This window comes from Siniperca chuatsi, linkage group LG12, assembly GCF_020085105.1.
Source record: "Siniperca chuatsi isolate FFG_IHB_CAS linkage group LG12, ASM2008510v1, whole genome shotgun sequence".
In the NCBI taxonomy this organism is placed as follows: domain Eukaryota; kingdom Metazoa; phylum Chordata; class Actinopteri; order Centrarchiformes; family Sinipercidae; genus Siniperca; species Siniperca chuatsi.
In genome coordinates this window covers 7,227,887-7,255,549 of record NC_058053.1, presented here as the reverse complement: position 1 = coordinate 7,255,549, position 27,663 = coordinate 7,227,887, and the positions used below count along the sequence as shown (strand labels likewise).

General features: G+C 38.0%; 1 protein-coding gene across 1 annotated transcript in view; it reads right to left on the bottom strand.

Annotated features, from left to right (window-relative positions):
- The window catches only part of LOC122885261 (polycystic kidney disease protein 1-like 2), a 43,668-nt gene that overhangs the window by 7,438 nt on the left and 8,567 nt on the right, over window positions 1-27,663 (bottom strand). Inside the window, exons 6-36 of the mRNA XM_044216104.1 lie at window positions 26,735-26,964; window positions 26,372-26,562; window positions 23,816-24,032; window positions 23,464-23,606; window positions 23,183-23,333; window positions 21,233-21,422; window positions 20,677-20,809; window positions 20,401-20,545; window positions 19,573-20,052; window positions 19,301-19,443; window positions 19,011-19,196; window positions 16,206-16,343; window positions 15,768-15,914; window positions 15,243-15,367; window positions 14,278-14,398; window positions 13,717-13,848; window positions 12,426-12,539; window positions 12,006-12,120; window positions 11,683-11,873; window positions 11,373-11,603; window positions 11,158-11,259; window positions 9,982-10,160; window positions 8,531-8,677; window positions 7,417-7,616; window positions 6,868-7,094; window positions 5,614-5,821; window positions 4,541-4,787; window positions 2,427-2,667; window positions 2,112-2,208; window positions 1,871-2,005; window positions 776-961 (exon numbers count right to left, since the gene is read on the bottom strand). Of these exons, the coding sequence (XP_044072039.1) occupies window positions 776-961; window positions 1,871-2,005; window positions 2,112-2,208; window positions 2,427-2,667; window positions 4,541-4,787; window positions 5,614-5,821; window positions 6,868-7,094; window positions 7,417-7,616; window positions 8,531-8,677; window positions 9,982-10,160; window positions 11,158-11,259; window positions 11,373-11,603; window positions 11,683-11,873; window positions 12,006-12,120; window positions 12,426-12,539; window positions 13,717-13,848; window positions 14,278-14,398; window positions 15,243-15,367; window positions 15,768-15,914; window positions 16,206-16,343; window positions 19,011-19,196; window positions 19,301-19,443; window positions 19,573-20,052; window positions 20,401-20,545; window positions 20,677-20,809; window positions 21,233-21,422; window positions 23,183-23,333; window positions 23,464-23,606; window positions 23,816-24,032; window positions 26,372-26,562; window positions 26,735-26,964 (5,492 nt within the window). The remainder of the gene's footprint in view (window positions 1-775; window positions 962-1,870; window positions 2,006-2,111; window positions 2,209-2,426; window positions 2,668-4,540; window positions 4,788-5,613; window positions 5,822-6,867; window positions 7,095-7,416; window positions 7,617-8,530; window positions 8,678-9,981; window positions 10,161-11,157; window positions 11,260-11,372; window positions 11,604-11,682; window positions 11,874-12,005; window positions 12,121-12,425; window positions 12,540-13,716; window positions 13,849-14,277; window positions 14,399-15,242; window positions 15,368-15,767; window positions 15,915-16,205; window positions 16,344-19,010; window positions 19,197-19,300; window positions 19,444-19,572; window positions 20,053-20,400; window positions 20,546-20,676; window positions 20,810-21,232; window positions 21,423-23,182; window positions 23,334-23,463; window positions 23,607-23,815; window positions 24,033-26,371; window positions 26,563-26,734; window positions 26,965-27,663) is intronic.

Sequence of the window (27,663 nt, the reverse complement as noted above, 5' to 3'; positions counted from 1 at the left end):
CTGAATTAATTATGTCTGGGTGCAAATACAATCATGCTGTATTGACTTTGAAGACACACAGTTATCCAGTGAGAAGGTGGGATCATTAGAACTCATCTGGCACCTGTCCATTGCTCCTTCTGGGATTAGCCTACTCAGGACAAATCCCACCTGTTAGCTAAGACTCTGTGTGACACTAAGAAGATACATGAGATAGTAAAAGCATCTTGCTCTGCAGCTGTGGAGTTGACTTTTGGCACAAGCCGACTTTGGTCTTTGAAAAAAGCAACAAAAAAACCCCCCAACAACATAAAAGTTGCTTTGACACGATGCAGTGTAAATTGTTTTGCTTCACTGAGCAAAGCACCTTATTGAACTTTTATGTGATAAGAATGGGGGACAAAGTGATTTTGGCAAAAATGTTTCTGTCTGTATAAGTAAATAATAAACTACAATTCTGGCTGACCACTATTTTCTGTATCCATCAAAATAAAAACACAAGATCATTTGAAAACGCTGCCTTTGTTTTTTCCCTCTTTTTCTCTAATTTATCAGGTCAAGAGTGCACTGTAGCTAGCAGAGTGGGCTGAAGAAGCGCTATCCTATCTGAGACTAAAAGAGAGGCAGAACAATTGATATTTTATAAATGTAATGTAAATAACTGCTTGTGTAACATAAGAATTCAGAAAAAACACTGGTAAAACCACAAACCTTTCATGTAGCTCTGACACAAAATCCCTTTGGTACTAAGATTAAAACAACAGGCATCACTTCTTCATGAGGGATACATTTTTACCTGGATAAACTCCAAAAAGGTTATTTAATAGAGCTGTGTTGGCCCAAGTGAACACATCTGCGAGACTCATGCTGTCTGAGATCTCTCCACTGAAGCTATCCCGGATGTGTTGGTTCAGGAAAAAAGCATTGGGATCTCTCTGGCCGTACGCCACCAGCAGCAACATCCACAGAAACCCCATGTAGGCTGCAACAAATGGGGACATTATCGTTCTCCAAATTCACCATACGATAACAACACTGGGGATCACTGGGTCAGTTAAAATTAAAGTAAAGCAGATGCTGCAATTTTAGATGAAACATTCTTTATTTCCCCTCAATGATTAATAATAATTCATTCGGGGTTGTACTGAATTACTATAAATGCACAGCTTACATGGGAAAGCAGGCTGGAAAGAAGGAAGGCTAAGAAAAGCTGGACTTATATTTAAAAGCTTGACTTCAGTTTACCAGCTGGTTCAGTTTAAGCAATTTTAAAGATTTAAAGAGACAGCTGTGATGTTTCCATTCAGAGAATAGTTTTTATAATGATAAACCACGGCCCTAAAGTCAAAGTAAATATTTTGTTGTATATTATGGACTATCAGTGTGGAATTAAGATAATAGCGTAGGTTAAATCGTACTGTAGTTAGCTAAGTATTTTAGGTTCAAGACAAATGAATGAATGTACCCATACATGAAGGTCATAGATCAACAGATTAGTAGTTAGTTATAATGGGAGCATTAAAATAGTGTGTGGAAATTGTACCTTATAGCCTGTGAATGGTAGACTATTTAATAGAATTACATTAATACAAATTATTCATATACTTTGACTCATGGCCATAGAACATTAAGATGAGGAACATTTCTATGAATATACCATGTCTCAGTCTAGATAGACGTGGTTGAGCACAGTGGATGAGTTTTGGAGCCTGACCAGGGCGTGAGACCAGAGGTTGAGATCTGGCTAATCTGAGATATGACATGCTGTTCTTTTCAATGGATCCCCATCTCAGAACAAATTTCCTTGAATTTTGATTGATCTGGCAAACATACTCATCTTCCCTTCTGAAATACCCCCAGTAAAATAAAAAAGATCAATGTTTCTACTTACTCAAAATCTCCCTGAGGAGGGCAAAGGCTTTCTGTTCCATAATCTTGTTCCTTTTCATCTTCTCAATGTCTGCAGGAGGAGGAGGCTCATAGAGACTGCTATCCCGTCCGATTGTTTGTTGGTCCTTACAATCACCTGCACGTTAAGAGTTATTTGTTTATTTGTTGTAAAACATGTCTGATGATGAATAAATTCAAATTTGAGACCAAGAAAGTGCATTTTGGAAGTATTTATCTTTTACCTTGATTTCTGTCATTTCTTACAAATGCTAAATTTTGAAAATCTTCCTCATCAACTTTCTTTATTACAAGTGCAAAGAAGACTGCAAGACATAGCACCTGTGGTAAAAGGCATGAACATAAGTGAATACAGATGTTCTTTCAAAATTGAATATTTAGCATGTGCTCATAAAAAAATATCTCTGCAGGAGTTTAAACTATGAGAAAACTATAAAATTAAGCTTTCTAATATACAAAAAATGAATTGTGTTGGAAATACTGAGCTACTAGTGAGGTATGAGGTTCTTCATGAAGAGGGGAAGGCATCTTCTTCTCACCTTCAATGGCTGAATGATGAGGATACTCTGAAAAAAGGACACTATCATGGATACCAACCAGCTTACGGAGCGTTCCTTCCCAAATTTCAACCCATATAGCATTGTGAAATATCCTGCTACAACACTGGTTGCGATCACTAGCAGCCAGCCAACAAAAATAAACCACCAGGGTAGCCCTCCATGACAGCACAGCTTTTTCTTCTGACTACCATCACCATCACTGCTGTCAGCAGGGCTCAACCTGCAAGGGAAAGCAGTGAAAGAATACAATTTACTCAAATACAGCTCTTTTTGAAGTGCAATTACTGAATTTCACTTAAGTATTATCATTTTAAACCGCATTTAAATTGAATTGTAAATGTACATTTCCTACATTAAGCTCTAAAACATTTACTTCATATTACCAGTTATGATGTACACCAAGGTTTCATGTGTGATATGAACTTTTTGCATGTTTTATCCCATTATCCACAGATTGTGCATTCCTTAATGAATAGTTCAACATTTTGAGAAACAGGCTCAAGTGCTTTCTTGCTCACATTTAGATGAGAAAATCAATACCCCTCTTATTTTGATTTTATACTTATACCCACCTGGTACTTAATTCATTTTCTGACCTGTTTTTATAGTGTATTGTATTATATTTTTTGCTAGTACTTTTTCCTGTGTGCACTGACGTAAAGGCAAGCTGCTGTAACAAAGAGTTTCCCTTCGGGGATCAATAAAGTGTTTCTGATTCTGATTCTGATGTTTGTATGCTCAATATGAAGCTAGAGCCAGCAGCTGGTCAGCTTAGCTTAGCATAAAGACTGGAAACAAGGGGAAACAGCTAGCCTGGATCTGTCCAAAGTTAAGACCAGCACCTTTATTATTTTTATTTCACAATTTACGTTTGTTTAATCGTTGCAAAATCAAATAATATAAATAGGACAAGTTTGATGAAGTCCTCCACCACAGAAAGGACAGCATTGATATCAACTTGTTGTCCAGGCTCAAACTCAGACTCTGTGCATGGTATGTTGCTTTTCACAGTCTTAGACAGTGAATGGGCAATTCTTGTGATATCCTGAAAGAAAATGTTTTACAAAAATGTTTTTTCTATATGAAATTGCGTGCAATATACAATATGTTAATTATTTACATATTTATCACAATTTTGAACATGTATATGGATTATTATTATTATATCATATGGATGATAACAGGGGGAAACAGCTAGCCTGGATCTGTCCAAAGTTAAGACCAGCACCTTTATTATTTTTATTTCACAATTTACGTTTGTTTAATCGTTGCAAAATCAAATAATATAAATAGGACAAGTTGTGGTTTTACAGGGGGTTTCACACTGTGACAATTTCTTGGTGAACAGCTGCCGGGTGCAGTGACTTGTCACCATGAGATTGCCAGGAAGTCACTGTTCCCAGCCAAGAAATAGTTCCCGCTAAGCTCCATGCTAAGCTAACCATCTCCTGGCTCTAGCTTCATATCTAGCAATATAAAAGACATCAGAGTGGTATTGATCTTTTCATCTAACTCTTGGCAAGAAAGGGAATTAGCGTATTTCCCAAAATGTTTTAAAATTACTGCCAGCAGTTTTCCAAACGTACTCATCAGTTGGATTCCACTCATTTTGACACACAAAGCAAACTAATTTGCAGAGAATTGAAAATGTGTTATACAAGTAATATATCACAGTGAACAATTTAAAGACTCCAGACAAAGTTATACTAATGTCAAATGGTATTACAGCTGTGGGCAGGGACCATTTTATTCATAACCCATAAACACAATGCCTATCAGAAGCTACTTTCTTATTTTGGATGTCGGGGTGTCCTTGAAAGCACAACCAAAAACAGTCTCCAAAGTGGTCATCATTAGTAACTGCATTATCCTGTTGTGATAAATAACTATGATAAAAAAAGAAAAAAGACAAAAATGAATAAAAAGACAAAGAGAAAATAAAAATAAAAGTGATTAATTCCTCACTTTAAAGACTATCAAGTGACTTTTAAGGCTCTGGCATGAAAGTAAAAATAAATACACAGTTTGTAGATAACGAGCTAACACATGCAAATCCACCAGTGTGGTCATTTTGATTAAAGTGACTTTTGTACTTCTTCTGGGTAAGTTCATCTAGGTTGACACAGCTGAATTTGAAGAGCTGATCTTCAAGAAAACCCTTCATGCCCTGGACTTGCTGCAGAGCCTGGCTGTAGCCGTGTGGGGTGGGGAAGCCAGAGGGTCCCAGCAGACTCAGCTCTTTGTCAATGTGACACAGCTGCGTGTATAGATAGTGGGTTTTGTTGCTCTTCTTTTGAATCCCCTCCACTGTTGACCTGGGATGCGTACTAGCACTGCTCTCTGAAAATGTACATAATTTCTGACATGGTAAACTGTGTCTGCTTTGTCACTAGTTGCATTTCTTAAGAATTTAGGCACATGTTGCATTTTTTCCATTGACTTCAAAACTGTAAATGATGCATAGGGAACAAAGTCCAGCCCTGTTTCACTACAACAGACAATGGATATTAGACACTTTCTTTCACCTCTTATTTTGAAAAGCTAAAACACAATGAGATTTTTTATGCACAATTTAAGCTAAAAAGATACTGTGTGTACTACTGTTCTGGGAAGTAAACTTTTGGCACCTCTTCATTTTCATACTGATAATATGATTACTTTTTAGCATTTAACAGAATAACAGAATTTGGCTTTGTTGTTTTCAAATTTTACATAAGCCAGTTGAAAAGTCTGGCATTGTTGTCTTATGTATCACTTTTTAAGTTCTAGCCTCAGTGCATGGCATTTCATAGAAGAAGAAGATATGAGTCGAGCGCATATCTTTACATTTGTGTTTTAACAATGTAGAAAAATAATTAAGTTTGCTAAAAAATACCTTCTAGAGATAAAATGAAGTGAAGTCAATGGAATTGAATTTACCAGCAAGTGCATTTATAGCTTAGAATGGAGACCATGAAACCCTTGGTATCGAGCTTCTTTAAAGGACTATTGAAAGAAATCTGTGAAAACTGTTAAGCCAAGTACAGACATCAGCTTGGAAAGGGGACAGGCCTTCAGCTCTGTATTACATCCACCTCATCCCATACTATTAGAGCACTGTACCTAATAAAGACAGAATTTTATATAATCTTACAGTATCCACTATCCGTAGCCGGTATGTACACACCTGGTAGCTGAGGCTGAGCGAGGTTGTGAAAGCTCTGATTTTTGGACTGGGCGGTGTCACTGGTTTTGTTATTCTGTTTGATGAAGTCCTCCACCACAGAAAGGACAGCATTGATATCAACTTGTTGTCCAGGCTCAAACTCAGACTCTGTGCATGGTATGTTGCTTTTCACAGTCTTAGACAGTGAATGGGCAATTCTTGTGATATCCTGAAAGAAAATGTTTTACAAAAATGTTTTTTCTATATGAAATTGCGTGCAATATACAATATGTTAATTATTTACATATTTATCACAATTTTGAACATGTATATGGATTATTATTATTATATCATATGGATGATAACAGGGGGAAACAGCTAGCCTGGATCTGTCCAAAGTTAAGACCAGCACCTTTAAATTTCACAAATTACGTTTGTTTAATCACTGCAAAAACAAATATAAATAGGACAAGTTGTGGTTTTAGAGGGGGTTTCACACTGTAACAATTTCTTGGTGAACAGCTGCCGGGTGCAGTGAGACCATGAGATTGCCAGGAAGTCACTGCTCCCAGCCAAGAAATAGTTCCAGCACGTACTGTAAACCCTTAAAACCACAACTCATCATTGTTACATTGCTGTTTGTGTGCCGATTAAAAGACCTCTAAGTGTTGGTAGGCAAATTTCTTAAACTTTGGAAAGAGCTATGCTAAGCTAACCATCTCCTGGCTCTAGCTTCATATCTAGCAATAAAGACATCAGAGTGGTATTGATCTTCTCATCTAACTCTTGGCAAGAAAGTGAATAAGTGTATTTCACAAAATGTTTTAAAATTACTGCCAGCGGTTTTCCAAACGTACTCATCAGTTGGATTCCACTCATTTTGACACACAAAACAAACTAATTTGCAGAGAATTGAAAATGTGTTATACAAGTAATATATCACAGTGAACAATTTAAAGAATCCAGACAAAGTTATACTAATGTCAAATGGTATTACAGCTGTGGGCAGGGACCATTTTATTCATAACCCATAAACACAATGCCTATCAGAAGCTACTTTCTTATTTTGGATGTCGGGGTGTCCTTGAAAGCACAACCAAAAACAGTCTCCAAAGTGGTCATCATAGCAGTAGCAGCTAAGTTACTCATCAGTTGAGTGGAACCCAACTGATGAGTAACTTAGCTGCTACTGCTAATTTACAGAAGCAGCACTTAAATATTGAGAGCAAAAACTTTAAATAGCTACTTAGCACATGAAAAACATGAAGCACCGACCTTTATGACAGTGTCTAAAGTGACATTGACATTCATGTTGGTGGTCGCAGTCTGAGAGAAAGAAATCTTTTCAAGGGTGTCTGGTTTTTCTATTTTGCGCTTGCAACAAGACGTCTTCCGGGGACGAGTATTTCTGAAGACACTAACAATAAGGATATTCACAGGAAACATGATGAGGGAACTCTGAACTCCAATCATGAACTGTTGCCAGGTAAACTCAAAGTGACCTGGAAACAGAGAGCGAGAGAGAGGTAAAATATTTTTTAAATGTTTTTATCGTTAAAAGATTGATAAGAAATACGTGTTCTGTCTTAAAATGTGGTTCTTGCACTTATTATATCAACTGGTAATCACATAATTGTTTATTTCATGGTAACACAGGTATACAGCAAACAAACAGCAGCTTTACAATGTCATAAAGCAGACTACAGAGTTCTGACACTGAAAGCACTGAAGAGCCTCATACAAATAGTACATATAAAGGAGACAACCTAAGATCAATAACATCACTGGCCTTTTTTCTTAAATTGAACTGAAAATGTGTCGTACCCAGGTCCATGGTCTGCTCAGAGGGATCTGCTGGGATACCATAAAACATGATGCTAGTCAGCATGGTACAGAGCAGCAGGGAAAAACAGCAGGAAACTCTCTGAACACAAGTGAAGGTGCTGCTCGGTGGTCGACTGATCACAGAGTACCAGAGGTGTCCGTCACTGAAATCCTTTGTTGTCTTCATGAAGAACAAATTACTGGAAAAAAAAAACCAGCAACAAAGGGTAACACTGTGAAATAAAAACATTTTAAACCTTTGTGAACTACCAGTTAGTGACAGATTAGCATCACATTTTGAATCTCTTTTCAGTCTTTTTATCATTGCTAAACTTAGGCATAGCTCTGTTGCTAATACTTGAGTGCCTAAAGAAAGAGCTGTAAGTCTTCAGTAAATCACCACCCGGTTATCTAGGCTGAATATTTAGGGGCTCAACAAGGATTAGGAGTTTTATTCGATTTTATTTCACTTAAATTGAGTTGAATTCAAATTAATTATAAATCTGTCTGTAACTAGATATAAAATATAAAAAACACAACATACTGTACTGCCTGCTCAGCTCAGTGAGTGTAGCTGTTCAGTGATTTGATCAGGTATACTCAGTGCTGTTGACTGTTAATTTACGTTAATAACGTATTTGAATTCAAATTTTAGGATGCCTTTTTTCTATTCATCAAGAGATTTTGTTCTTGGAAATAACTGTAATAAATAACTAAAACTGTCCTGAAATGTATAGGCTACAGTTGCTTGTTTGAAGTATTGCTGTAAATAATACTTTACTTGTCCCCATTTGAGTCTCATCTTTGCTCTCATGAATCAAAATGCACAAGTGTTTATTTTTTATATGTTGCAAGCCTCATGAGCATGGAAGTGGGAGCTCAATTGAAAGCTACATCCTGCCTGCTGGTTTTCATATGTGACTTTGTCATAAAAGCTGCGCTTTTTAACAAGCGAAAATCCAAACCTGCTATTGCATTTAATTTGCATCTGTGCTCTCATCATTCAAATTCAAATGAAAAATCCCAGTTTGGGTTTCACATTCAGCCTTTAGACTTCAAAAGTGTGCTTGTGTGTATCATTTAGCTGCCCAGTACCTCGATGCCTTTGCCTTACCTGAACCTCATCAAATCCTTCTCTGTTGAAATAGGAAAAACTTTATCGAGGGAACAGTCGCCCATGTCTATGGCCAGCCAGGAGTTGCATAGAAAATGCCATTTCTGCTCCGTCTGTAAATCCTGCACCATGACATTGCCTACATACCTGGGGAAAAAAATAGCGAAAATGAAACTATAACGTTTAAATTACAAATGACCCTTATTCATGTGACAGTATGTCTAAAAGTTCATAGTTACAACACAGTTGACATGCTAAAAAGCCAGCCTTGAGAAATGACACTAAAATGACGACCTGACGACCTCAAAGAGGGCGAAATATTTTGTTACACTGTAGGAGCACTAAAATGACAACTGAATCGTATTTGATGACTGTGTTCTCTTGAAAAGAAGAGCAAGTAATCATCTGTAAGGTCAGGATAATTGTGAGTCACAACATACTGTACTCACAATACTGTATGTTCCATGTTCACAGTGCTCTAGGTCATGACAACTTCGTCAGAAGAAATGCCATGACTAATACATACCAATGCTGGATGTAATTTTACCTGAGAGTAAACGGTAAGACTTCAATTCCTAGCTTTCAAGGCTCAATATATTTAATTGGCCACTCTTTGTAACATAATTAGTATTTACTGTCTGTATAATTACTTAGATTCCGGTCTTTTAGTGAGAATATGAGATGTTAGTTGGGAATTGTAACAGCCTGTAGCAAGCCTTCAACCAGCTAAACTAGCTTACAGGACTCGAAGAACTACTGTATGGGCGTCCCCACTCCCCACTCCTACTCCCGACGAGCCGGGGTCGTAAAGCATTTATCAGATTTGCCATTTGGGATGGTTGTGGGATGGTAAGCAAGTGTAACTGTGAACTCTTCATCAATGGCACTCATATCACTCACTCTCACTCACTCACTCACTCATGCCAGTGCAAATACATTAATATATTAATAGCCAGCTAGCAGAACTATTCTCAAGTGGGCAAAGCCAGCAGCACCTGCTCATCTCAAGTCATCAATCTTCTATTGTCAGCAATTGATTTGGTAGTTATAAGCGCACGTGTGTGTGTGTGTGTGTGTGTGTGTGTGTGTGTGTGTGTGTGTGTGTGTGTTTGTCTGTGCTTCAATACACCAAGCTAATGTGGCACACTGTTTAAGGAGAGTTAGTAGTGGATTCGCAGGACATCATCTCCGCTCTCACATTGTTGTCACCTCTAGTTACTTGATGATATGAGCAGGCTGTGCAATGTGAGTGAACAAAGTTAGTATTTTTTAATGTGTTTGATCGCTTAGATTGGCTATTTGGCTTGTAACCGAGTCTGTCATTAAACATAAACAAACATACAAAAATATGCTTCAGGACATTTTTGGGAAGGTGGTGAAAAAGTTAGCTTCAAGCCGTACTATAACTCTCATGCATCCTGATGTAAATGTTACATTCTGTATTTGCCTACCAGGCAGGATGGCTCCCTGAGTTGTTGTGCCACAGTCTGATGCCCTGCAGGTCTCCCAGGGAGAAGGGCGTAGTTATCAGGAACATATCCACCGCACCTCTCTCAAACACACATTTCTTTGGATCTGTCAGGTGATGTGGTTCACCGTTTCCCTCTGTACCCAGCAGAGTTATTATCACCTAAAACAGTTCAATACTCAATAATACAATAATAACACCACTTACAGGGTAATGGAAGGATGGGGTGGGGGCTAGGGGTGGACAGTTCATTTTAAAAATCAGCAAGCTATTTAGTGCAATTCGATTAAAATGGCAGAATGGCAAAATGGCATTTACAAATATGATATTATAATTGTTTCATTAAGTTGCATGAAATGTCATCAGCAAAGTTCAAGAGACTGTGTGATGTACAGACAAATTTATCTCCTCTTCAATACAGCCAATCAGCATAAATGTTAGAAATGTCAGAAAGATGCAACAGCACACATTGTTACAGAACATTTTCTCAAAATGCAATCAATGTCATTGTCAAGGTAATACAAACACTCAGCAAAGTACGCCTCAATTAAGATTTAAAAAAATATTGATTTTGATTTGAGTTAAAAAGCTTCAATGATCTGCTGGTAAAACACAAATCAAATCTCAAAAGGTTCACAAATAAAAGCAGCCCCAGTCACCTGTAAAAAAAAAAATCCAAAATATAAATATACCTATTTTTACTTAAAGCTGTAATAAATTATGTTTTGGCCACAGTAACCAGAACAAGCTGAAATCACAACACTGTCATATTATCAACTAAACTGTTATGGCTACCGTGTCAGCAACATTAAAATATCTGGGTCTTTAGCGGTTAAATGCTCCACTATGTTCACCAGCACATAAATTAAAGGGTAGCTTAAAAACATGAGTGGGTGATCTGCCATTTGTGTAACTATGCAATACAGAGCACAAGAAGTGCTGCTTAATTAATTGGATTTGAGAGCAATAACGCAAACGGATGAGTAGCCATCTGTTTCCCAGTTAAAGATTCTGACTGCATTCAACCAGCCTGCATTATAACCTGACATTTTTAGAACTCTGCTGATTTGCTCCCTCAAAGAGCAGAGCCTTTTCTGCCAAATCTAACAGTTTAACTATTTGCTATGAGTGTCTCCGACTGAACTGATAACACGTTTACCTGAGAAGAAGTGGAGGCTCCTCTCCGATGCCCAGTGCTGACACTCAACAGATAGCGGTACTCGTCCATGGGGTCGTTGTCCTCCAGCACAGTCACCTTCACCTGCAAACAATCCAACACAACATAAAACATCTTTCTTTTGTAACTGGGAAACTGACTACATTTTGGGTAATGTTACTTTACTTCTAAATTATATTGCTGGAGATATACCGTACCTTGGTCGCGTCTTGAATATCTTTTCGTCGAGCCCACACAACCACCAAGAGATAGGCCACAAAAAGAGCCCCCACGAAGCAGACGACCACAGGATTCTCAGTAAAAGTCCCAAACAGCTCAGCAGTGCGTGACGGGTCGACAAGGTTGGGAGTGACAAAGAAAGAGCTCCCGAAGAAGGTGAGGTGGTTGCAGAGGCACTGGGTGACTAAAGGTGTGGTCTGAACACCAACCTTGGAAGATAACATTTACTGTCATTAAAGTTTGGTCAACATGCTACAAATGACAGGTAGATTGAATTAATGTACTTACCCTGCATCCAATATTGTTCCAATCCAATATTGATTCATCCCAAAATTTACATGACGTAGTGATGGAGGTAATTGATAAATTGGCATTGATGGATTTTATACCCGGACCTACAATGGGCCTCACTACAAGATAGTGCACTCCAGTGTTTCCCTTTAAATTCGTAGGGTCTAGTAGCCAAGTGTATCTCTCCTCTGTATAAGAGACACACACACACACACACCCACAAGTATTCAAGTAATGTATCAAAAAGAATAGAATAAAATTTAAAAGACATTAGAGTTAAAACCATACTGTGTCCACCAGTAAGCAAAGAGGTTTATTACCTTGTGTTGTTCCCAGGTGAGGCATCTCTGTCATCGCTATATAATTTGTTTCAGTGGGGTAGTTCATATGTCCGAGGAACAGTTTGAAGGGTAAAGGGTCATTTGAAGGCACCATCTTTAAAAGGTATATCAGCAAAGTTGCAGTTGTTCTCAATGCAAAAGTTGGTGCATCCAGAGGAGCAAAGATAACGATCAATATTAAAACATAGTTTTATGATTTTTTTAGCTTCATGATGTCAAGATTAAAGAAAAAATGGCAAAATTACGAAAAATATAATAACAGTTGAAGAATTTATGATGTTAGCAACTGTAGTACTGTGCTAATAGTATTTTGCTATTATTACAGTTAGTAAAGTAGACCAAAGCTGATAGGAGCTCATTACACGTCTCAGAAGTGGAGATAGAAACATCTTACTGGACCTTTAACACCAGCGTAGTGTCAGCTGAACGAATGTCTATGACCATTGTGCTGTAGTTCCCCAGGTCCAAAACAGAGGTGTTCACCTGCTCATCAACAGGCCTTGGCAACAGAATCTGTGGACCAGGCAAAATGCCAGAAAGAAAAGCCTAGTTTATTATATATCATATAAACACATGAAATGTAATTTTATTTAATATTGTGCTTTCATTGTATTAATTATAATTATATAGGAAGAAAAGTCACAATCAATCAAGTCAAAATCACTTTTTTCAATATTAATGTGTGTTAATAATTGTAAAAATTAAGTACTAATAAACAACATATCCACACTGCATGAACAAGCTGTAGACTGTCTACTTCATGTGATTTCACTGTTTGGCCTCCAAACAGTAAACTCCTGGGGTGCTGTTCTCGTCCATGAAGCTGGAGGACACAAAACATATGCTTATGCTCGTAGCATGCAGCACACCTGGGGTGCACTGAATACAAAGTGGGATGAGTAAGAATTTCTTCTCATGCATTACAGGTGGGTGTGTTATGGACTGGTGACAATCACAGCCGACAACGTCAACTCCTTCAATCCTCTTTAACTGTAGTGCTGTCCTCATGGAGGGGTGGAGAGTCCTGACCAGCACTTCCTAAAAGGACTAATATTCTGATTCTGATCTTGTGATTCAGCCTCAACACATCGCATAGGTCATTGCAGCCACAACTACCTCTTGTGAAGTAAAAAATATGGTTCTTCTTTTGCCAGACCATGTAAAAGAGCATGGTGTACACAGTTGTTGCCATGGTACCAGGTACAGACAGAATTAAATTAAGTGGAGATAAAAGAGTTAAAGATCTTGCAAATATTCATGAAGCTGGCATAAATGTCCCCATCACTGTTTGCATGCATAAACTAAGAAACCTTCCAGACCTTTTAATCACAACCCTTCTGATATGCACAAGAGCAGTTCTGGGTGTTTAATCACACTTTAACCCCACTCCAATTAGAGAAGGCAGATTGAGCACATACAGTACTCACTGCAAATTCTTAACCAAATTTGTTTTACTTACTAAAAGTTTTACATGAAAAACAGGCGAAGTGCTTAATTCATTATACTGTAAATGACATGTAGATGTACACTATACGCTGTCATTTCACAGAATGCTCCTTCTAGTACAAGCTCCCTCTGTTTATTGTACTGTTGTAGTCTTTTTTTCTTAGAAAGAAGGTATAGATTTGTCTTCACAGAGAACATGCTCTTGAGAGGAGAACCCAGTACAGCTGCATTATGCTGCACTGACCTCAATATCCTCACTCAAGTTCTCCACAGGGATACCGATACCATCTTTTGTTGTGAGGGATAGAGCACCTATTAGGCCACTGATGTCCCCTCTCTTATTCCAGGAAAATGGGTTTTTATCAAAACTCAGCATCTGTAAATGTAATTAAAGAGCAAAGTAGGTTTAAACTTGACTTACTTTAAAATTAACAAGTCAGACACTGTGGAAAAGTGAGAAACGTGGGATCCAACATGCACACCATCCTCTGTAAAACACTGGAACCTGCACTCACTACGGCCAGGACTGACCGGACCATCAGTCGAGAAGACCAAGAATTGTCTCGGATTTTGTAATTCATATCACTGCACTTTCTTTTTAGCTGTGTCATTTAGCTGCATCATATTGAAGAAAAGACATCAGTTATAATGTTGACTGTTTATAAACAGACAAATTAATATACTAATAAACTAAACCGAGTTGATGCATCGGTTTGAAGTGACAACTCTGAAAATCCTGATTCGGGGACAGCCATAGCACACACAACACACACACGTAAACACATCAGCACTCCTGCTGACTTACTCGTATATCCACTGGTTCATCTGAAGGAAATGTATTAGAGGGTAGCAGTGGGAGAGAAAATGTGGGGCAGGAACAGTTGGGAATATTTATGGACTCTGTGTGCAAACTTCCCGGTGTCACTCTGAGGGAAAAGATATAAAGAGACTTATATTAGTTGATTGGTTATTAATCACTTGTGCTTTTTGATGAATTTTAGTGTTCTTCACTAGGCCTACTGGTGCGTATGAATCAGTCTATGGGGATCTTGCTCCTTAATATTTTGAGCACAGACCCAAACGAATCCACTTCAATAGTGGATGAGCAGGTCAGGAGTATTATTCTATTGTTTGAGTGTGTGTCATTTATTTGGGATGTTGTTTTTGATATTCTTCCAGTTAGTTATCAGTTTTTTCAAACAAGAATATTGAATATGAAAAAGGACAAAATGTTAGCTTAATAACATTAGCCATATAAAAATACAGCTAACCTAGCTCTGTCCAAAGGTAACAAAATCTGCCTACCAGAACCTCTAAAGCTCACTAATTAATAGGTTCTTTCTAAAAAGTTGTGGTGTGCTGGACTATTTCTTGGTTGGGTGAAGTCACTTCCCATCTTGTCATCACCTTAAGGTTGCCAAGCAACCAGCAGAGAATCCAGGACGTTGCTGCTCCAGGCCAAGGAACAGACCAGCACATACACCCCATATTTAGATATAAAGTGTTAATTAGTGCTTTCGAGGTGCTAGTTGGCAGATTTTGTTACATTTAGACATAGCCAGGCTAGCTGTATTCCCCTGTTTCCAGACTTTATGCTAAACTATGCTAACCAGCTGCTAGCTGTAGCTTTATATTTACCATACAGAGAGTGGTATCAACCTTCTCATGTCTCTCAGCTCTCCGCCAGAAACAAACTAAGCGTATTTCCCAAAATTCTGAACTATTGCTTTGGCTATCTGTGTCACAGCTTGTGGTTGAAGAGGAACTCACCTTTTAACAAACACACCAATATGAGCTTGTTGGATGATAGATGGCCCCTCGTTAACATCTTTAAATGTTAACAATGCACTCTGTGTGTTAGTCAGAGCAACGAGAAGGGCATCAGAGATGGTTTTCTGCAAAGATAAACACAAGGCATTTACAATGGAGAGGTTGCTTAATTTTTTCAGTGACCTGCAAATTTAGACTGCAATTCAGACAAGATGGATATTCCAGGGAAGACGGCTGATGAATCACCGGCCATACTCATGGTCACTAAACTCATTTTAACCTAAGTGGTTGGTAATAGACAAACGTATTCCTCAGGAATATGATGTGTTTGCTGTCTGAATTGGACGAAAATGGGAGGCTGCTGAAAAACAGTCCGTGTAAATGTTCCTGGTATGAGCAAAAATGCACCCATACAGTATGTACTCTTGATGGGTTACAGTCACTGATCAGCACATGTAATATATACCCAACCTTCTCTAGAGAAGTACATCACATCAGCATGGGATTTAAAGTTAATCGACTCACATTGGAAGAATAGTCCAGGATATTGCTTGCTCCTTCCACAATGGTACTTGCTGCAAAGTGTATTTCTTTCTTGTTTTCTTCACTTTTGTTTACATTCATGTGGAGGAGGGATGTGCTTAGGTTTGCAAACAATAATGAAGCCTCTTCCTGGAGTTGGGAAACACTCACAATCACAGACATATTTTTGGGATGTGTTATGCCAGAAGTAACCATTTTTCTGTTATCAAGGACATTATAACACACTCCTTAATATCTCACCTCTAATATCCTGACTCAAATACACATAGAAATTACAAGGCTGAGCTAAGGCCTTGTCCTCCCAGTGGCTATTCACTAACACAAAGCAGTTAAGTGAAAGCAGCCCTTTATAATTTTATACAAAGATGACTCATTTATTCCTCCCTCGTATAATGTCATTTTTTACTCACTTTACAGTACCTGAGCAGAGGAGCTGAGTTCAGTGCCTTTCTGGACAACAGCAGTAAGTCCTCGAGCTATCACCTGAACTTCCTCTGGAGTGTTGGTGGGAATTTCTTTTACTGTGTCAATCATTATGTCCAGCATCTGCTCACGAAGCTTCAACAGACAAAAGCAATAAAGTATTTATGATTTTATTTAGTTTAGTATTTAGTAATACAATGTCTTTTTACCAAATGAACACACTGTCTCTCTGTAGATTGTACTGCATGGACTTTCTACTTCACTGAGTCTTGAACAGGCGTGTCTGCCGGGGGCACGGGGCACAGTAGCTTATCATACACGCCTTTACAAGCAGTGATGGGCAAGTTAATTGAAAATGTAATCCATTACTCATTACTTATTACTCCTTAAAAAGAAATGACATTACTTTATTAATTACTCAATAGCAAAAGTAGTTACATTACTTGTTACGGTATTCGCATTACTCAGCTCAGCTCTGTCCAAGGTACGGTTGGCCATACTAACAAGTCACATCTAGCTAACACTGCCACACCACTCTGTTCACCTAATGTACAGAGACAATACTGGTATCAGCCCTTCATCCAACTTCTTGCTAAAACAGCAAATAATTCAAAATCCCAAAATGTCAAAGCGTTAAAATTGCGTTACTGGGATTAGTAAGTGTAATTTGATTACTGGATTTCAAATTCACAACACTATTATGGGATAAATATCATGCCATATCTCGAAACTGAAAAAAAAATCTTTGAAAGGTTAAAACTCAGTGTTTGTTAAGCTTGAAATCTAAAAAAGTTTTGCAAGATTGAAGACTTGCATAATGTTTTGATTGATTTTTTTTTTTACAGTGTTTCGCCAACACATTTTCAGAGTTTCAAATTTGTCACTTTCTCAGTGTATTAGTTTGTGTTCCAGGTTTGAAACCTTGTAAATGGCACATATGTTGGGAAAAACGTTTTGAAATGTTGAAACTTGAGTTTCTAAAGGGCAAATCTTTATTTTGAAACTTTTGCGGCTATACATTTGCAGTCGGATTGCAGACTGTTCTTTCAGACCTGAGTTTACAGCACTCACTTTTCAGAGATCTGCCCACACAGTTGCGAGCTTGCGAGTCACGTGATTTCTGGCAGCGCTGTCCAGAACTCCGAAACACACACACGTACACATACACACGTAACGGCGAGGTGAAAACTATTTAAATGGAATGTAATCTGTCGGCCAGCAGTCACATAATTGTCAGCTGACAAAACACAACCACCAAAAAAGGTGTGTTCAATACACGGGAAGAAATAGGGTGTTGGAAAATGTTTGACTTGGAAAATTACAATTCGATTTAAACTTCTGTGCAAAAAAAAATTACTAACATGTTTCACAGATTCAAGTGATTCATTCAAATTGTTGAAAAGATACATAGGCCTAATATTTCTTTAAATTAAATTAAATACCAATACATAATATGCCCTTTAAAATAAGAAATAAAATACTGTAAATGTAATTCTTATTTGCAATCAGAAATCAAGAAGAGGTGTTACTCGTTATTGATCAGTTAATTATAGTGATAAATGAGGTATCACTGAAACAATGCTATGTGCCCTGATGTGATCCTTCATCACCACGAACCTCACGCAAGGCCCAGCAAGGGCCACTTTTGTAGTAGGCGATAACAGACAACATGGCAAGGTAGGTTAATTGTTAAGTCAAAGCTGCTGCCGTGCCGTGTAACTTTATTAGAATATATTAGCCTATTTGCCACCATGAATATTTTTGCCACTGAAAATATCAGAGCAGAAACTCCTAATTGATTCTGTGCACAAAAGTTTGGACACGTCAGGTTTTGAAAGCATATAGGTTAATAGTTTGTGAGCTCAGATCTTGAACGCAGTTGCTGCTTCTGTTTCTGTAATGTAACTCGTAGTTACTTGTTTTGAGTGTGTAGGTCAGGTGGAATACAGACTATGGAAGTCTATAGCCTGGCCTATCATTCATGGCACTGACCAATCTTGCTTTGAGAGGTAGGCTATATAACCGGAGCAGCCCTCCTTATTATTGTCATTTTAGATTGTTCTTAAATTATCTAAGAGGATTTGTATCATCCATATTACCAATACCATATTGGTAAGGCTGAAAGTGCAACCTGTATTCAAACAGTGTTGTAAGTGTTGCATGTATGTAGGTTACAGCCCCCTCACCCACAGAGTGAATAGAATAACAGGACCATACTGTACGTGCGCAACTCGTTCCATGTATCTCACATAATGTAATGAGTTGTGCACGCAGAGCTGTTCCGCTGTTCAGCTCTGCTGGCGAGATGATGCCAACCTTTATTCACAACACACAGTAGTAGCAGACACATAAAGGAAAGACCAGATATTTTCAACTCCTGATTCTACAGTTATATAGCGCTGATTTTTTAATTCAAATTTTTTTATATAGAAAATATACATATATTTTTTGGGGAAATTATAACTGAGGTCCGGCTCTCCGTGACCTCATAGCTGGCTACAGCCATGCCTGTCTGTTGAACCTCTGACCACACCCAGGATTGCAGCTATGTGTGGTTAGGTGTGTTCTATTGTACTTGTGATGACACCCAACTGTTGTTTTAGCGTGAATGATCTACTGTATATAGCATAAAGGGAACTACAAAACAAATCAACAAGTAAACGTGTGAATTTTCTTGGATGGATCTAAACCACTGAGGCACTGTGCTGCCTACTTGTTAAGCTGCACTGACATTTTTGCAGTGCAAGACAATGTCTACACCAATTTTAGTAATCTATATCTACAATCTGAGAGTGTATTTACCTTTTGCTTTTCAGCTTTTTTTGATGTATCAGATAGACCGTTCAGTATATTAGACACAGAATTGAAGATTTGTCCCACATTTGATCCTGACAGTAGACCGTCTTTCTTTAGCTGAGCCACAGCATTCTCCACTGACGCCTTAAGATCATCTACTGAAGAGCTGGAGGCCGCTGTGGAATCCAGCACCTGAGGAGAAAAAGCCATGTTCTTTGTAAAGGAAAATTAGAGCATTTCCGTATGTCTTGTTCTGTCAGTACCCCAATTTATTAATCATCATGTTGTTGACAAACCTGTACAGTTATGGTGGTGCTTTCTACAAAGCTGCTATTTTTTGCAGTTGCTTTGATAATCATATTGTAGTTGGAACTGCTGTCTCCAAGAGGAAGGAAAAGAGACTTCACTTCATTGTTCTTACTGCAAAGCAGATGCTTACCTGAAAATTTTCATACAAGAAAACAAGTTAGATTAATAGATTTCAGGGAGAGTACTTTGAGAGTTATTATGTGATAACTTAACTAAGTTAGATAAATCACAGAAATGTTTGCCAACCTGGGTTACTTACCCTCCTGAGTCTTAAAACAATACTGACAGGTAGAACAAGGAATTTCAGTATTGCAAGTTATTTTGAAAGCATCAAGGGTTGTTCCACTGGATGGCGATATGCTACACTTAAGGGTATCAAAATTGTTGGCGGTTGCTGATGAAGATGTATCACTGGTGGTAGCAGTGATAGTAGTGATAGCGGCTGTTGTAGGGATAGCGGTGGTAGCAGTGAAAGTGGTGATAGCTGTGGTAGCGGTGATAGCGGCAATAGTAGAGATAACGGCTGTAGTAAGGATAGTGGTGGTAGAGGTGAAAGTGGTGGCACTAATAGTGCCAGGTGATGTAGTGGCAGGACCAGCAACGGTTGTTGTTTTTCCTTCAGTGTCTCCAGCTTCTGCTTTCGTAACAGTGGCAGCTGGGTTTTTGGTGGTACGAGCTGGTTTTATTGAAGATGATGATGTCTCTATGGTGTATTCTTTGTAAAGAGGTATGATATCTGCTTTTGTATAAAAAGAAAGGGACAATGTGTAATGTGTATTATTTCAAAGAAATAAAGGCGACATTTTGGAAAAACAGGTTTGTTAATCTTGAAAATCATTCCTTTAAATTAAAATAGTAGTGGTGGTTCTGAAATGGTGTGGAGTTAATGTCCTTGCATATATTAAACTTTATCCTTCAGTTAACCAAGTACGTACTAGAGAAAACTACTCTCATCATTAACTGTTTATTACTTCTGTATTTTTGCAACATTGGCACAAATTAATAATTGGTCTGGAACCCAAAAATGATTAACAAACATTGGCAAGATAATTCACAGAGCAGCTTTAACTAACTAATGTGTACGCACCAGAAGTTATCACCACAGTGACATCCTGACCTTTAGACTTGGCCTGTTCAAGACTGGTGTGAGTCACAGTGAATTCCGTCCCACCAGTCTTTATGTTCATAAGTGGCCTTTGATTTGCTTTTTTGTAGCAATCCTTAGTCTCAGCCTGTAAATAAGTTAACATGAAAATTCATTAAGTCAATGGCAAATTGTTTTTTTTTAGTTTTTTTTTTTTTACATTTAACAGTATCTTATCTTTCAGTCCCAAACAATTCAGAATTAATATGTCAGACTTACTGGCCAGTCCTTCTCGTTTCCTGGGTACTCAATGTTCCACGTAACTTGTGGGCATGCATGTCCTTTACAATCCATTTTAATTTTTGCATCAATGTTCGCCTTTACTGGGTTACAGCCTTCAGTGCAAGTGAGACTATGGTACAACATACATAGATAATTTGGTTAAAACACAACTAGAATGTTTACATCTCAAAAATGCTGGCTCATGTGCCATTTGGGGGTATAATGTAAAACAACAACCTATTTACTTACTTACTCCATGATTGATAGACAATTTAATTTGTTTGGTCATTTATGATAGGGTTGTTCACAATGCAAGAAAATAAAAGTTTAATTTCAGTTTAAAAAGCAGTTTAATTTCTTCCAATAATTTTCTGAAGTCAATAATGTCATAAATGTTACTTCAGGTACTTCACCTCTTTGGCAGATATTGTAAGAAAATCACAGTTACACATGAAATACTCTCAGTATCAGATTAGGTCTCAAGAACACAGATGAGAATGTCAGGTTCAGTGCTGTTAGTGTTCAGCAGAGTAGCTTCAAAAACATCAAGTACCTTAGCCAAGTTGGAATTTTAGTCTGAGCTGGGGTAAGGGTGATGCATATGGATTCAGTTTTCTTCACGTCACCACCTTTGTCAATCATATTAAAATGATATTTATAAAACTGAAATGGATCTGGTAGGCAATTTTCTGTAATGATGTAAGTTAGTCCCTTGAAATCTCCTTGGCAACGACAGGGGCTTTCTGTGAATCAACAAGGAAAGTCATTATACTACTGCGATAACAATTGAGATGCTGATGCAAAACATTTAAAACTAATGATCAGCCTGTAAAACATGCTAGATAGATGTATACATATCACAGGTGTAATGTATCTGTATTTGGACGGTGTATCTAAATATGTACCGTACTGGTTCGTCTGAGAGGGATAGATACACATCTCACATTTGGCAAACTTGAAAGGTCTGACATACCTCTTATGTTAACGTGTTCAGTAGGGCTGGGTATCGGTACTTGATAACTTTAAAGGTATCAGCCGAAATAACCCAGTACCAAGTTGTATCGAAACATCTTCAGTCAAACGATACCTGCATTTGATCCTTTTTGTACCCAGATCTAGAAAAAAATGACTATTTGTATGGTTTTGCTTGCAGCCAATCACCGCAAGTATTCTTCGATTTAATGCGATGTGAGATTGGCCCACTACCGCATCTACAGCTAGCAGCTACAGCTAGCAGCTACAGCTAGAAGAAATCATGTGTTTACAGGGGAAAATTCAGCTCACAATTCGCTGTATAAGAAGCACCGCTAACTATGTTTGTAAAACAGACACAACCAGAGCTACACATAGCCTAATGCAACCTCTATGCTTGACTCAAACTCATAGTCCTCCAGAATTAACGTTTCCCATTACTCAACACTCTGATAAACAAGGCTGGCCTGTTGTGCTGGCTCTCTACACTTACCTCGTCTGCACGAATTAAAGAACACTTTCAAAATGTTTTCATGTAAAACTCTTTGGATGGGGAGGAGTGGTGGCATTTTACATAACTGAATGCTTCCATGGGTATCGAATGAAGTACTTTATTGTATCGGTATCACTTTAAGGATACTGGTTTTGGTACTGGTATCGTAATTGTTTTAACGATACCCAGCCCTAGTGTTCAGATACTTTGTAAAAAACAACAATCTCTTTAACCATATTGTAACAAGGCATTCTCAACATCTCATTTCTGCCAGCCTTTGGCCTGGATTGAGTTTGTCTCTTCGGGCTATGAATAATGAAGGCTTTTCCTTTTGATGATTACACAGTAACTGTTGGCTAAGCAGATCTTATTATCCCTAATGATCTGAAACAACAGATCTTGGACACTTTAGGCAAAAGACACACAGGAGATTTGCTAAACCCTTCCAATGATTGTCCAATCTGGGCACAGCAGGCCTGTCAAGCTTTTTCAGACACCGAAGCAGTGTGCAAGGAGATGTGATAAGAGAGAAACTCTGCTTTCTACATTTAAGAGTTTGTAGAATGGTGTGGGTTTTTTTTATCACCTTTCCAAAAGTGCTAGGAATTAATACAACAGTGTGTTTATCTGCTTGAACGTAGGCTGCAATCTTTAACATGTCCGGCTAACTAGCTTACTACCTACAGTAGTAACAGAGGATTACTTTCATGGCCAGGGAGCACATCAGTAACTATTTACATTTATTAGACAAGGCATGGCAAGGCAGCTTTATTTATATTAATCTGTGGGGTTACAAGTTACGTTTAAAAAAAAGATGTTGACGTTGAGGAGTTACTCGAGATAAAACTACTAAGGGTAGTGAGGCTTAGCAAACTCCTTTGCATGTAATGTTCTGGCCTAATATGCAGCTCAGACAATCAACATATAAACAACACATCAAAACATGTTACTTTATTAAACTATACACAAATATGAAACTTACAAAATATTTAATACTTAATGTATTATTTGAAAAAGTAGAAAAAGCACAATTCTTACTGCATGTCCACTGGTATTGCATGTCCTGGTCAGTTAGTTTGGACGGGTCCTTTATTGAAAGCATGATGCTTTGATTTTTGGAAGGTACTGAATCTGAAGGTTTTGCAATGATTGTCATTGGAGATCTGATCACTCTAATGTGTTTTTTTCTCTAAAATGAAAATGAAGAAAATGATTTATAAATAGAGAGCAGAACACACTTTAAGATGAGGGGGAAAAGCAAATACATCAAACATTACCGATTACCACTACTGTTGAATGTAAAAAAGAAAACATTTTACCGGTCTCTTGTTAAAGCTTAACAAATAGTCATTATGACCATTTAGTTCAACAAGTGAATCCTTGCCACAGGAAGCAAGCATATCCACATCCACTTTCAAAGAAGAGAAGACGTTCCATGCTCTGAGTTTCACTTGTACAGATCCTGTAGCAAAATATTCAGTTAGGAAAACAATGAATATTCAGCTCATACCAATACAATCTGCACATATACACAGCTGAAACATGAGAAATGTAGATTAAATAGCCATAATGGTCTTTTTTCAGATTGTTGTTGATAAGCATTTCACAAATCATTATGTTATAGTGCTATTTTGCCTCATATGTGGCCCCCATTTTTGATGTCTCCCATACCTTGAATCGGGTGTCCAATGTGAAAAATTTCCTTTCTTGTATTCATTTCTCTGGTCTCAGAGAATGAGCTGTTGTCTCCAGTCAGAGAGAAGAGGAGCAGCACAGGTGCTCCCCGTTCGAGGGAAACACCAATGGTAATATCAGGAGATTCTAGACAGTCATCCCTCTCTGTCAACACAGAGGCCTGAAGCCCGGCTACTTTCTCCAACACACACATCTGGAGTATATGAAGAATTACAAAACAGAGAAACACATCAATTACCCTTATGTATCACGTGTCTATGAAACATATCACAACAGATAATACACTGATTTGGTAATTAAGCATTACAGCATGTCTACACAAGAGGTGTAACGGCCCGCATTTTACTGGCGCTATATGCTCTATATGCTGGCTCTTATTTTAACACTTCAAGTCTGTTTTCTTCCATTTTACATGCATAACTTGGACTGTGACAGCTGCCAAAATGTGGGTGACCTACAACTCAATACAGCACACACACATAGAGCACTGAAGCTGCTGCTGTGCTAACATGCTGCTCACGCTACGCCTCCTTCGCAGACATGGTGTTAGTTTACAGGCCTGCAATTAGGTTTATTGACATATTTGTTTACACGTTACAATAAGCCATCCATGTTTTCAATTACAAAAGTTAGTAAATCATTAATAAATATTTTTATATCCATCCTATTAAATTGGCGGCCCACAGGCCACATCCGGCCCAGAAGAACCCTCATAGTGGCCCAGCATACACACATCTGATATATGACAAAATAAGTAAACTACATATATAGTGTATGGAAGTAGCTAACGAGTGAGCATCTCGCTTCCTTCTCATCTCTATTGAGAGACATGTTGCACATGTGCAGTACCGATCGGGCAGGATGTTTACGGCTGTAGCGACACCACCAATCATATCTTCCACTGATCAACGTTTTCTCATGTGAGTTTCGACCATGCTTAGTAGCTTTTCAAAGCATCTGGCTATTGACAGTCACAAGTAGGGAAGTGCTCTACTGAAAATATGTCTCCGTCAACCCTGAAATGTAAAATTGACAATGAACACTGTAAGTTTAACCCTGCGTGGTCTGGCAAGTAGCCTAATTGTTTATTTTACTGCCATCTCCAAACGCCTGCTATTTTTTACTACATTCATTTTCATTTGTTTAAAATGTGTCATTACCAGAAGCTTTTAAGGTTACCAAAAGGTTTTAAATAGGCTGCTGAAAATGTCTGGCCCATCTATGTTTCCTGGTTTTCTGGCCCAGGTAAATTTGTAATTGAATAGCCTGGTCTATATGATCTAAAGATTTCATCTTTCACTGCAGTGTAGTGAATGATGAGGGCTCACCCATCATTTGGCAACCCCAAATATATTGGTACCTATGCATAATAACCTATTATCAGTAAATGGTAAAATATGAATCCATATTCATTGTGCTATTGGTAATTCTAAATAATTGATTTGTTAAAAGGTACCCTAAGGAGTTTTGGCCACTAGTAGCACTTCAGAGCAATGTTTTTTATGAATGGGTCCCTGTTTTCTTTGTTCTAGGCATGTGCTCAAGGATGCACAAGCACATGACCAAACACAAAGGGGACACGATAAACATTCCTGCCAATGGTCTGGTAGGTAATGTGCCAAGAAATGCAGCAATGCGCCAAAAAAGGGAGGGAAGAAGAAGACCGTTAGCTAGTAAACATGGATGTAAACAATGCAGGTTTTAAAATTTTCCAAATTTGGCTTTGCAAATGTGTGAGGAATGAAATTCATTCAACATGTTTGTTGGGCCTCAAAGATAAACATAATGAGTTTTGGTGTGAAACAAGAAAACTTCACAGGGTTCCCTTGATGTTCATTTAATCTTGTATTATCTTTAGTATTTCTGTGAAGAAAAATTCTCTTCAAGGCAGTTTCATTTGTTCCAAATTACTGTATTTTCTGAAAAGGCATGACTGTGGTAAATAAATAATTCCATCGCTATTCTAAAACTGTGACTTGGCTGTACAAGTTTAGATGTCTTCCACAGTAACATTGCCATGAGAAAAGCCCTGGCACAGTCAAGAAAATTAGAGAAAGATAGAATGAAGAAGGGGAGCAATTATATTCCATTCTCTTTATTGTTTGAATCATGTTTTGGCTGTAAAATCTAACATTTCTATTTATATTCTATGATCAAAAAACAAAAACGCACAAAAACATGCTGCTTTCTAGGAAAACATCAGTTATGTTTTGACTGTTTATCTCCCCCCCCCCCCCCAACAAAATTAAAATGGGTTGTGTTTGTCCAACATTCAATCTGTTTAAAAATGGCACTCAGGCACCACTACAGATGCCTTAAGTCTAACTTTGATTAAACTTTGGTCGAGTATACAATTTCACTTAACACCTCAATCGACTCCTTAAATGAACAAAATGTTAACTTCAGACCTTATATTTCATACACCACCTACTATCCCAATCAGAACAAAAACATGAAGGGATGACACATCATGTTACTTGTTACTGCTTTATTGATAGAAGAGGACATGTTAATTGATTAATGTTGATTTACCTGCAGGTCTGCGGACACTTCAGGGAACGTGACCATGTTAGATGCATAAAGGGTCAGCTGGTGGCAGCCAGGCCCAAGCTGCTTCACCAGTTCTAGAGTCACTGTGATGTTCTGGGGAACATTTCCTCTGACCACAGATAAACAGGACAACAACATATCAGCACTCTGGATTCTGTAGGTCACATTTGTACCTGCAGAAAGAAAAGAGGAAAAAGAAAAGAAATGCATTTAAACAGAGAAATTCAAACAATACACAAAAAAGAAAGTGAATAGAATACAAACACCAAAACCTGATGCTCTCAAGCATCGATATCAAATTGGACAGGATGCATTATGGTATATTATGGTCATTGTGGTAACTACCTGCTTTTACTTCCACCTGTGTTTGAAATGGCTGTCCGTAAAGGGCTTTGCAGTTGGCTGCATGAAAAGACAGATTCCCTGCATGGCACCTGATGACACCGAACTCTGTGATGAGCTCTTGAATGGTAATTATTTTCTGAGCCGTAATCTGTATGTCACTGCTGGTGCATTCAGCTGCCACAAGAAATGTACTTGGATGAGTATATTTGTGTATCACACTGCTCTCCAACCTGAGAAAAAACACATATAGAGACAATTAGTAGTTACCACAGCACTTTCCTCTTGCTTTTTTAAAATAAGTAATTCTGGTTACATATGTCACACGTGTACCAGTCACTCCTTAAAAGTCAAATCAGTAATTTTCTTTCTGGAGATTTTGGTTTAATTTCATGGCGGTATGGGTTGACGATATGTGATATTTAAAGATTTACGTATGTTTGCAGGGAGACTTGGCTTAACATGCTTGGATTCTTGTATGTGATTTGTAACGTCACTATAATATTTTTTAAATGCTTCTGATTTATGATGATATTTCTCGGTCATCAGTATTGTATTGTATATACAACATGACTTAATACACACTTAATACACAAGTATTTCATGTACAGTAGTGACATGCAATCTATTGCAGCTACTCAATAGCATTATTGACCAGTACCGCCGTAGATGAGATGAGTCAGGCTACTGTTTTGTAGCAGAGATATCCTGATGTTTAGTCCCAAGTTTGGAGCTCCAAAAACTCTGTATCGTACATTTCCCATAATGCAACTGTCTTTCAGCCGCTACCCCTAAAGTTTATAACACATTCTATCTGTTATAAAGTCTCAAGCCAACTCCTTACATCATCAGGGTTATTTTCTCAAACTTGCCAAATTCCCTCCAGAGCCACAAAAGACTGTTTTCACAGGCTGTGTAGTGCTCCTCATGAG